Here is a 12,296-nt window from a genome sequence, read left to right as displayed (position 1 = left end):
GAAAAGGAAAAAAGAGAACACCAGTGTCATCCTCGTTCCCAACGACAAATATTGGAACATCAAAATATTCTCAATTCCTTGAAGTTGACCTTTGACCAATATATATATATATATATATATATATATATATATTCAATTCCTTGAGGCATGATCATGATGGTTTGCCAAAGATTAATAGTAGTTCTAATTAGCTAAAACCTATGATGGTTTTTGAGATTGAGGATCAAACCTTTACAAATGTGAGGGATTCTGTAAGAATTTCACTAGGACAAAATGATAATTGACTGATTAATTATCCGTCCTTTGAAATCTCGTTCAATTTTTATATGTCAAACTAGTTTTTTACACTCTCTTCCTTTAATATCTAGTTCTAATTATGTTTTTTTTAAAACATATGTATCTTCATTTTTTTTTTGGTTCCCTAACAAACTGTAATACCTCCTTAACCAATTAATCAACTTTCCAAAAAGTCAACTTACATCTTCAAACTGGATTATAGGTTGAGAATTTAAAACCAGCACCTTGTAAATTAAAAAGACAATTAAAGGGTGGGCACTGTGCCGTGAGTGCTCTCTAGTCCCTCTCTTGCAAACCAATAGATTATGTAGAGGTTTTAGTTAAAAAGCTAAGGAAACTTTGTCCTTTTAACAATTTACTGCAGATTTATGAAAAGAAAAACCTATAACACAAAGGAATAGTGATGGGTTTTCTGAATTGTTATTTTTAGAAATTTTTGTTGAAAAATATATTGTAACGATTTGATACATATAAAATAAAAAAATAATTCAAAAATATATTTGATGAAAAACATAATTTTTTTTTTTTTACGAAAAATTGCAACCCAAATGTCGAAGAAAGCAGAAGAAAACGCTTCGAGGCTACTGCTCCTACAGGCTACAGCTTTCTCTCTCGTGGGCATTGGACAAACTTCTTGTGAACGTTTTCTTCTTCTAAAATCAGGTTGAAATTTACCAGTTTTTCCCGCCAATTGCCATACTAACTAACCGACTCAGATGCAGTATATTTAGTGAAGCCGCACCATTTTGGGTAGCTAATTGTCGAATGGGAAGAAATGCAGAGGATTAAACGCCACACAACCAAAATCCCTTCTGCTGCTGCTAGCAGGAGCAGTAAATCCGTCAACAACAACGAAATCAGTTGCAGCGCCAATAGTAATGCTACTGTGAGGAAGCCATTATCGGACCTTAGTAATTTCAATCTCATCCCTACTGATACTCTTCGCAAGCTGGTTTCTTCTAATTCTGTTTCCAATTCCGAAACCCATTCTCTCTTGCTCAAATCCCAGACTTCTATTTTCCCTATTTCTCAAAAACCCCTAATTTCGGGTTCCCACAAACACAACGACAATCCCAAGTCCGACACTAGGTCTGGAACCAGCGTCGGCTCATCCAACTTCGGCAATGATCCTAAGACTAAACCTCAAAACCCTACTCCTGTTCGTCATCAGCTTCCCCCTCGTTCTTCCACAAATCCTAGTATGTAAACGCGCATTTATGGATGTTTACTTGTATCTTTCGTTTCTGGTTAATCTTAATTAAATTCCAATATCCTGGGTTTGATATATGGTTACTGGATATTATATATCAGTTATTGAATTTCTGCCTGTAATTACCTAGTTGTAATGCATTATTATGCGCATATTTTCAATTCAAATCCATGGGTTGTGCATGGATAAATCCTCCTTCTGACATTTTTTTCCCCTCGAATGCCTTCTACTGGTTTTTTTTTTTTTTTTTTTTTTAAATTCAATTGTGCTTGTGCCTTTTGATTAGGTTCTTGGTTTTCTTATAGTTTTAATGGGCATTGATTTGATTGTTCTGCTTTCAACAAATAAAAAAATATATATAGGTAATTAAGATGAGAATGATTTTGTTTTCAGAACCAGAATTTTGTTACCAATCTTCTGTTATGTAATTTCTAGCAACAGAATTGTTTTAGTTATCAAATCGTGGATCTTAACTTCCAGGTTTTTGGTGCTTATAATTGGTCATTACTATTCATATTATGTACTGGTACTCTTCTAATGTATTTGTTCTCTAGTATATCTACTTTTGACTTCTTAGCTCTTGTATGGCACAGAGTTGGTATCAAGCTACCGCTTAAGATGCTTTTCACCTTGCCTCTTGTTCATTTCTCAATGTGTTTTCTGTTTCAAGGCATGTCTTAACCAAAACGGACGTCCTATGCCAATATTCTGTCCTGATATGCGTAGCACTGTTTTGACTTTTCCGCAGGTGATGAGGGCAGTGAACTTGTAATCTATAGTCGAAGGCGGGGAGAAAGGAAGCACGATGTATTACCCAAAACTTCGACCCCCTTTGAGAAAAAGAAGAATGAGGAAAAAGCAGCGTCTGTTCCTTTAAGTTCTACCCCTGCTGAGAAGGCAAAGAATAAAGGGAAGGCAATTGCTATGCCTTTTGATTCCATTGCTGCTGAGAAATCAAAGGATCAAGGGAAATTGGTTACTGTGCCCGTTGATTCTATTCCTGCTGGGAATTCAAGGGATAAAGAGAAGGGAATATCTGCATCTTTTAGACCTTCCAATGTTGAGAAGACAAGGGATAAGGGGAAGGATTTTTATGTGCCTTCTAATTCCACTCCTGTAGAGAAGATGAGGGACAAAGGGAAGGCAATTGCTGTGCCTGTCAATTGCACTCTTGAAGAAATGGAGGACAGAAGAAGGTCTACCGCTGTGCTTATTAACAGCGAACAGTTGACGAAACAAAGGGAGAAAAGACTAGCAGATGCTATGGTTCAGAGTTGTCCTCCCTTGTTAAAATCTGGCAAATTTGGGTATATCTCTCTTCTCTTGCGCTGACACATTACTCATCCATGCGTCCATCCACTCACACTTGACCTAACAGAGACTTGTACTTTTACTAGTTAGAGAAATACTTGTGCAATATGCTGTTGAAAGTGTTAAGTACCTTAGAATTGTGGAGTTTCAGATGACTGAGATCATTGAGAAAGGGTAGGAATATCTGCTGTTATTGAATCCCATAAACCAGTGGTTTATCTTTTGTCAAACTTTTGCAACAATTGTTTATGTTGTTTGAACCAATCTGTTTAAGTGGAAAAGTTTGTCATTTCATGCTTGACTAAAGATCCCTTATGCAGGACCCACAGCTTGGGTTTAATGCTTGTGTTATTGCTTTGATTTTTACTTTCTAAGACTGTAAGGAGATATTAGTGCGTTGGAAATTGAAATTCTTGTAATTTGCAGTATTCAGGCTTCACGTGGATTACTTAGTACAGTTTGTGGCTTTTTTTGGCGACTTTGATTTTTCTAGTTGCAACAAAACGTAAAGTTTTCTAATGTATAGTTCAGGTTTGATTCTGGAGAATGATTACAACCACATCTTCTGCCTGATGCCTGTATTGAATTCAATTGTACATTAGCTTGCAATGCACCTATATTGTTAACTCCATCACTTAAGCCTGGAGTGAATTGGTGATCAGTCTCAAGTTCTCTGCCCACGTCTATTACTTTGGCTGATACCCCTCATATTGGTGGTTGTCTTAATAGGAATGAATTAAATCAAGCGGGAGATGATATGCTATCAAAGTCGTGGACAGGTCTTCAAGGAAAGCACAAAAAGGTTTGTTAGACAATTCTATCATCATTTTGATTGAATTCCCCCAGCCTCATTGGCTCGCTTACAAATAAAAAATTAATCTACTGATTCAACTGTCAATTTCTATTTTTGCTGACCTTGACCTTAGTCATTATCCCGTTCTTCTATTTTCTTCATGCTATGCTGTATGATGTTAATTGACATATCAGACTGGTGCTCCTAATCTTTATCCATTTCATACGAATGGGGGAATTTTGCTGTAGACAGAGTGATATTGATTTTTGCTGATGTCAATTGCATTGACCGTCTGTATTATATTGGCCCATTTTTAAATGCCAAGCATTAGACCATTTAACTTCATAGTTCTAAATCTATTTCCAGAATACTCTAGCTAGTCTGAATGGACGGGGCTTTTTATTTTGGACACAGAACTGTTAGTCTTCCTCCTTCCCAGCCTTGGGAAATGCTAAGATGAAACTTTTGTACGGAAGGTGAAAGGGAAATGTCGAATATAGTGGAAGTCATTTGTAAATTTGTATACAGAACTCTTTGATGCCACTTTTAGTTTTGTTGTAAGTGTCTGCCTTGCTGTAATGTTGTCTACAAAATGATGTTCATGCAGAGAAAGTGCCCCGGAAAGCAATCTGCTTCTGAAGGTTCCTTATCACCAGAATTTGTTAAGAAGATGAAGGCTTACTTTGAAGAGGTTGATGCATTTGAACTGCCAGTTGAGGAAGTTTCGGACCATGATCTGGAATGAGGAGGGGGGAAAGTGATAGCAGATACATAAGAGCTCTACCCCGGTCCGCTGATGTTGTTTGTATAGTCACACTTACATAGAATCGCACAGGCTCTTGAAACTTTGGCCAGTTGCATGCGAATTACATTAGTCTCAGGTGATTTTTCTTAACCTTGGGTGTATATCGGTGTCATCATAGTAGTAAACTCAAAAGAGATGCTCCCGCTGTATAATGAATGTTTCAATCAACGAGTCAGCTAGATTCTGCAGTAAACTATTTTACTGGCATGTTTTTATACTTGGCACGCCGTTAACAGGCACCCTCTACGCCACAAACACCCGCGCACTGCTGAGTAGAAGGTTCTTTTGAGAGTCAGAGACCCTCCTGTGCCCATTGCATTCATTCAGAGGCACCCACGCACTGCCTCAGAAGGCGTAACGAGTTGGCTGAGCATTTTTTTTTTTTTTTAGAAGGCGAACGTCACTAGACAAGCACGGTGTGTTGCTGAGCCGGTTTACGTTTAAATTCCAGAGCTGGCAACTCGTACTAAAGTAGAAATGGACCACTTTTTATTTATTCTGCATTTGTGAGCGGGCATTGGAGCGGCCCAACAGAGAAAGAGAAAGAGAAAGAGACAGAGACTGGCGTGACAACTCAAACTTGGCGTTTTAAGGGCCCCTGGTCCCAGACCGGCAGGCCTCACGGCCCAGATAGTGACAAAAATTGTTTCTTTTTCTCTTATAAGTTGACTCGCTTGATCGCTCTCTTTCTTAATTTCCCTGCTTGATCTTTTATAATCATGGCAGGTTAACAGCTAAACTGATACTATGAGCTTCTTGTGCCCTTTTCGTTTTAAGCTACCCCGAAAAAAGGACCTCTGTTGGTGTAGGCCTGGGACTGGGATTGACAAACAAGCACTATCTAATTAATTTCCTTCACTTTTCCTGACAAACAAGCACCATCTAATTTTTCTGAACATGACGACGACAGAAATCTAATAATTGGTAGGTGTGACCGTGTGAGATGGTGTAACGAAGAATTAGGGAACCGGAGCTACTTATTAGTTCCACTTTGCCTGTCATTAAGTAATTATGGCACCTTTTTGCTCGACAACCAACTAGTGGGAAAGGCACACCTTGTGAGAGTGCAAATCAGAAAAAGTTTTTCTCGGTGACGAGGTTTTTTTTTTTATGACAAAGGTAGAAGTTATTAGAAGTTTGATTTGAAAAAAAAAAAAAGTTATTGAAAGTTTTTTTTAGAAGGAGGTTATTGGAAGTTAAAATGAAAGGAGTTACGAGAAGATGTTGAAACTGAATAGAATAAATTCTTACTTATTTGAGAGTAAAATTGAAATAATAAATGATGACAAAAAATTTTAACACAAGTCTCATGCTTCATACATAGAAAATAAAACTCCAAAGGGAAATTTGTCAAATTGGTCCCTAACATTTATCAAAAACACTTTTTTAGTCCTTTACATATAAAATCAGCCAGAATGGTCCTTCACATTTAAATTATGAGCCAATGTGGTCCTATTGCTCGTTTTTGTTCATTTCTCCGGCTAAAAATAGCATGCTCCTCTCACATGGTCATATTTTTAGGGGCAAAACCGGAAACACATTTCATTACCCGTTGAAAGTAAAAGGAATGGACAACCACCAAAATACACATTTCACCTTTGGCTCTCAAAGTTTCAAGAAACCCTAAATTGCATCCCCGAATGGTGGTGAAAATCCCAGAAATGTTCTTCTGGAGGGTTTCAAGGTCAAGCTCAGGCCTTTCGGAACTCTTGCCTGAAGGGTCACCTATGCGGCCGGTGGCTCCCCCAATGAGGGCAACAGCACGGTGACCGCAGCGGAGGAACCAAGAGAGAACAATAATGCCAAGGAGATTGCCGAGGTGGAGGCTGTCGACGGTAGGGTTGAAACCACAGTAGACTCGAAGAGGTGGTTGGTTAGGGGCAAAGAAGGAGCAGATGGACCTGAGACTATCGCTGGTGAGAGATTCCAGCAGGCCCCTCTGTTCAAGAATTTCCACCACACTGGAGGAGGTATTGGCGGCATGTGAGCGTGGAAGATGGGAAGCAGCAGCTGCTACTTCTTGTGAAAGCAAAATAGAAGTAGAATAAGAAGCGAAGTGGTATCGGTATGGAAATGGTGCAAAAGCTCGGAGTCATTTGAGAAGAAGACAAGAGCAGGAGGAGGTAGAGGGGGAAGAAGGCAACCTGTTTAGTCTAAACAAGTCGACCGCCCCAGCCCCAACAGCAGCAGCAGCAGCTGAAGCCACCACAGACATCTCTTCTGCTGCTAGATATATATATATATATATAAAAGGGCATGAAACTAAAAGATCCTTCGAAAAAAAATCAGAATTTAGCAAACGCCAACAGCAGTGGAATGCTGAAAAATGAGATTCGAGCTAAATACACACTACTTATTCAACAGCCAACAACAGTTTCAAGAAACCCATTGTGAAGTCCCATTTTCCCGATTCGTTCTGCATCTTTTTTATTTTCTTCACGAATTTCTGGCCAAATTTTCGATTATTTCTCATTCACACCTTACAGGTTTGTCGTCGTCATCATCAGCAGTACATTTCCAAGTAATGCTTGTTAATTCGGGGATGCAATTTAGGGTTTCTTGAAACTTTGAGAGCCAAAGGTGAAATGTGTATTTTGGTGGTTGTCCATTCCTTTTACTTTCAACGGGTAATGAAATGTGTTTCCGGTTTTGCCCCTAAAAATATGACCATGTGAGAGGGGTGTGCTATTTTTAGCTGGAGAAATGAGCAAAAACGAGCAATAGGACCACATTGGCTCACAATTTAAATGTGAAGGACCATTCTGGCTGATTTTATATGTAAAAGACTAAAAAAGTGTTTTTGGTAAATGTTAGGGACCACTTTGGCAAATTTCCCAACTCCAAATAATATTTTAGGCCTATTGATTCCACGTAAGATGCATCTTCCCGTTAACTTACAGACAAAAACATCAGTCAAGCGAATCTCCATCTTCTTTTCTTCCGCTATAGAATCCCTTGTCTGGAACTTTCTCTTTCCACTCGTTTTCTTTCTGGAACTTGCCTCAATTTTCTTTTTCTTTTTCTTCAAATTTTCATTACCAAAAATATTCTAACAACTTTGTTCCAAACTGCAATTGAGGGGTTGTCTAAGGGGTATAGAAAGTCATGGAAAAAGAAACCCAGTAAGGGTTTGTTTGTTTCAATGTAGAATATTTTCCTTAAGAAAACATTTTCAATGAAAATGCTTTCCTGGAAAATATCTAATTTTCCCTTCATTTTCTGGTGTTTGGTGCAATTTTAAGAAAATGTTCCAAAAAAATTAAAATCCTCCAACAATAATATTGTCCTCGGATTTCTCTTTCGGTAATTGCTACTACTAATTATCATTACCTCTACCCACCTCATCAGCCACCACAAACAATCCCCAATCCAAATCCTTTCAAGTCCCAAAAAATAAATTAAAGACCAGAACCAAGAACTCACAATCTCCCAAGCCCAGTTGAGTGTCATTGTAATAAAAAGTTTAAATTATTGATTGAACCATTATAAGAAATTAGAAATTGTAACTTGATGTTTATTGTATTAACTCTTCTTCTAAAAGTATTCCTCCTGCCTCCATTGGCTTCACTTTTTTTTTCCTTCTCCAAAGCTTCTCAATGTAAAGCCCAATCTAGATCTAGAATTGTATAATCCATAAATGTGTTTGTGTGGAGCAAGTGAAAATGAATAGTAGGGAGGAACATAAGAAAGAGGGGAGCTCGAAGAGGTGGAAAGTTGTGGAATTTGCAGAAGCAAGTGCAGGGATGTTGCTCTTGATTTGATCTCTGTGATGTAGTACTTGATGGTTTTGTACAATAGCCAAGCACCAAGGAGACTAGTAAGTCACGATAGTTGTCAGAAATTAACTTCCGTATCTTAATTCCGGAAGTCATTTTACACCAAGTTATGTAAAAGATTTTCTACGGGAAAAAATTTTCCTGACCTCTTTTGCTGCCAAACACCAGAAATTGAAGAAAATATTTTCTGGAAAAGATTTTCAGTCCAAACAAACAAACCCTAAAAGAAAGAGATTATTTCTTGTTCTGCGTTTGTTTTGATATTTTTTTTTTTTGCCTATCTTGTTTGAGACTAGAGGGATGGTGATTCTGTATTAGGTCGACTCCTATGCTGCTTATGGAGAACGTGATGCACACCATTAGATGTGCACGATAATAAGAAAGCTGTAAGTTAAAAAAAATGTAAATATTAATTGGTATATTTGTTCTCGTTGGAGAGTATTGTTGAACTGAGGAAGAATCATTTATGGGGATAATTTTTGGAATCTTGAATTGATGAAGAATCATATATGGAGGTTTTGGAATATAATGGAAGTTTAAAGGGGTGGATAACGAAAGAAAATTTTGTGAAAAAAAAAAGTTTTTATTAAAAAAATTAGGCTTAATAAATGTGCTAACTAACAAATGTTAGCAGGGGAAGGTCCGGATTGGGTGTTAAAGTAGAAAGAATTATATATGATAGTAGATTTCGGATTCAAAATCTCTCGCTTATTCCAAAAAAGAAAAAAAAACTAACAAATGTTAGTGGCGGAGTTTACGTCAACTTTAACAAATGAATTTGATCATGTAGCTGGTTAGGTATGACTAGTTAGTCTATCTACCAGACATATCTGGTAGTTGTTGAATGACCTCCATAAAACTTGCAGATAACATGGTACAAGGAAGGCAATTGCTGAGCCTTTTCTATTCCACTACACCTGGAATATGGATAAGGGAAGGAAATGCATGCACCTTTTAGATCATCCAATGTTGAGGAGACAAGGGATAAGGGAAAGACAAATAGACAATTCCTGTGCCTATCAATTGCCCGGAGGAGGAGGACGAATAAAAGTTACCGGTCTTCTCTCATAGAGAAACCCCTGCCACTGTTTCCAGTGACCCTCCTATCTTAAAGAATCTCTCCGTTTTTCTCTCACCGGCAGCAAATATCTCAAGGTGCGCATCCAGCTATTCATCCACCCACGCTTGACAGAATCAAAAGTTGTTCTTTTGCTCCAGAGTGTCCCATTTTCTTTGCAATGCATATGACTGAAATTGTTAGTTCCTTTCAGATTGGACAGCAGCATTCGGTTTCTTTGTTGGATCCAGAGATGGTGAATATCTTGATAAGTTGATTCATGACAGATGCTTAACGTATCTAGAATCTTTTGTCAAATTTGCGCTGCAATGGTCGGTTACAATCGACCAACCATGTTTGTTTTTTCTTTCCATAAACAAACATGTGGTATTCCATATTCGGTAAAAATGGTCACCGATCGCTTGTGAATTTTGCTAGTTTAAGTTGATTCCTCTTGTTTGATTCTCTCATAGAATTAGAATTCAACGAGAATTTGCAGTTGCACCATACAAAAAAAGAAGAACTCAAGCCTTTTTTTTTTGGTCGACAGAAATAGGAAGTTGAATATTCACAAGAAACGGGTTTCTCCCAATGAATCATTGAGACGTCTGCAACAATCGCTAGACTAATCAGGCACATTTTCGTGAACATATTTTTCAAACACGTTACATCTAAGTCTATGGTTGCGAAAAATGCATGGAGGCTGAAACGAAAAAACTTTTACGGGGCTAACGTTGGAAAAGAATGTTGGGTACATTTGGGCTAGTCATGCTTATCCTGAATCGAATCATTGTCCGCGGCAACTTTGGACATTAACATCGCGTCAAGCGGCGCTGTACTGCGGTCCGTGCCTCGGTCCAGATGTCTATCCTTTATTCTTCAATTTCCCAGTGCCTGTTTCAACCAATTGATGCAGGCTAGCAAGAGAATAACAATTTGCCCACACCCACAGCCATATCCTGTTTTTCATATGCACCCACTGTTCCTTTGTATGTGCGAAGGTGGGTAAGCAACCGGCCTTCGTGGATATGGTTGCTCTTAATCTCGGCCACAAGGCCGATGGGAAGCTTTCCGAGCCAATATCATTGTGGTCTATATAAGACACTCCCATTGGACATATTCCCCACTACGCCTCTACAAATGTAGCTTCTTAACTCGGGAAACCTTTGGTCAATTGCCGATCACCAATGTTGGCTATCCTTTTGAGAGAGAGAGAGAGAGAGTTTAAAGGGAAGCAAAATGGCAATTGGTTAGTTTTATTATGGTCAAAAGGAGGCATGAATTAAAGAGGGACATTTATCATCTTATGCTTGCATAACGTGCATCAAGACTTGAACATTTTAAAGAATCTAAGAAAGTCGATCATGGTCTATATAAGAATCTCCTCTGTCATCCACAAAAAAACTAACGATCTTTTATAATTTCTTTATGCATGTCATTGTGAAATGTCACTATTATCAGCTAGAGTAGCAATAATTACAATGGCCAGGTTTGGGAATTGGGATACCTGCGTGGAAATGGGTTCCTGAAGGTTCACGGCCACGATGTGGCCTCAGAAATTTGTGCGGCTCAGATTACAGCATGTAACTCGATTTTCACGCCATGTGCGGGGTCCACAAAAATTTGTTCTAAAGCTACTCCGTGTGTAAAGAAAGTTACGCGACGTGCAAAAAATGTTACGCACTGTTGGAAAATGCACAAACCGCCACAAACGGTTGCACCTGCAACCGTTTCGACTTTGCTCTAGTGGTTCGAAAATAACACAACCATTCGACTTTGCTCTAGTGGTTAGAGAGAGCAAGAGAGCTCTAAGCTCTCTCATGAAATTTTTTTTTATTTTTAGTAACTCGGAACATGCCCCGACCCGAGCTGACACACCAAACCGGAGGGAAGACGATAGCCCCATATAGCTTTCCCGGGCGAGTCAGGATGTGTAGCGCAGCGGGCACGAATCGAACCCCGATCAGTGAGGAAGCCAGCAATTCAAGACCGACCTTTCAACCGCTGCGCCATATGCCCTGGGGGCACTCTCTCGTGAATTAAGTTAGGCGTGCATAGAAAAGCTCTCTCGTGCGTCAAGTTATGTGTTCAAATCTCATTTGATGCAGTAAGAAGAAGTATACTGCTTTTAGGCAAAAAAAAAAAAAAAAAGGGTTTCGAAACTGATTAATTGGTTAATTACAACTTCTGCAAAATAGTTGATTATTTGACATGGGAAATTTATTGAACGCATTCATCCTTGTGTCCTTTCCTTTTTCTTGATAATTACTAGCTCCGGCACTCGGCAAAGTATTGAACACTATTCTGAACCGGGAAGCGAAGCGCATCAAGAGTTAGTTATAAGGTAAATCAAACATTTCTTTAAATACTTTGAAGCTGTTTGGATGTGTAATACTTTTACTAAAAAACAAACTTTTGATTGATAAAAGTAGCTTTGGCATGTTTGGTGAGTATCATTCCATAAACTTCAGAGTAGGATTTTTGGTTTTAAAAACACTTGTAGCAAAAGTTCAATTTTAGTATGTTTTAGAATAGTTTTGCGTTTTAAAAAATACCACATAAAATTTAATTATTTTATCTTATACAATGAATTAATAAAGAGATAAATATAATTAATAAGCACTTGTGGAAGTATGCATTTGAACAACATTCTTAAGTACTTAATAAGTACTTCCATACTTTTATTATAAGTTCTATTATGTGAGGTACTTTTTAATAAGTCATCCCAACTCCAAATCAACATTATACATATTTGATAAGGCAAAAATTATTCGAATGGCATTCAATGTCCAAGCTTCCTATCCAATTTCTCTGCCTAATTAAATAGGCAACCATTTTGTTTTAAATTCTTGTGGTTCTCCCTTTTTACTTTATTTTGAGGGTGAGTGGACCATCCATTTTCCCTTAACACTCACTTGCGCCATAATTTTTTTCGTAGTTTTATTACTTTATTCTTTGTCTCTAGATTCTAGAAACTATAAATTTCTTTATTCTCCTGTTTGTGAATTAAAAAAACATTTAATTCCAAAACAAAACAAAAGCAGCCT

At 38.0% G+C, this 12,296-nt stretch overlaps 1 protein-coding gene and 1 long non-coding RNA gene across 6 annotated transcripts; both read left to right on the top strand.

Moving 5' to 3' along the window:
* The first annotated feature begins 823 nt into the window (after positions 1-823).
* Positions 824-5,155, top strand: LOC113733443 (uncharacterized). 5 transcript variants are annotated; one of them, XR_011840106.1, is made up of 5 exons: positions 826-1,496; positions 2,256-2,814; positions 3,548-3,620; positions 4,219-4,492; positions 4,810-5,155. XR_011840106.1 is itself a non-coding variant. In XM_072078312.1 (4 exons), exons 1-4 carry the CDS (start codon positions 846-848, stop codon positions 4,354-4,356), a joined length of 885 nt encoding a protein of 294 aa, XP_071934413.1. In that variant the 5' UTR covers positions 824-845; the 3' UTR covers positions 4,357-4,609. The 5 variants fall into 5 exon arrangements, 2 of the variants coding, with proteins under 2 accessions (XP_071934413.1, XP_071934412.1); XR_011840104.1 differs by having other exon boundaries at positions 4,807-5,155; XR_011840105.1 differs by lacking the exon at positions 4,810-5,155 and adding an exon at positions 4,653-4,783.
* A 3,892-nt stretch (positions 5,156-9,047) lies between these two features.
* LOC113729276 (uncharacterized) lies at positions 9,048-9,711 on the top strand. Its single transcript, XR_003458123.2, has 2 exons — positions 9,048-9,347; positions 9,464-9,711. It is a non-coding gene; the product is annotated as an uncharacterized lncRNA (long non-coding RNA).
* Positions 9,712-12,296: the final 2,585 nt, after the last annotated feature.

This window comes from Coffea arabica, chromosome 2e (genome assembly GCF_036785885.1).
Source record: "Coffea arabica cultivar ET-39 chromosome 2e, Coffea Arabica ET-39 HiFi, whole genome shotgun sequence".
NCBI classification, from domain to species: Eukaryota; Viridiplantae; Streptophyta; class Magnoliopsida; order Gentianales; family Rubiaceae; genus Coffea; species Coffea arabica.
Note: the sequence above shows the minus strand (reverse complement) of the source record. Positions and strands in the feature narration are given on the sequence as shown.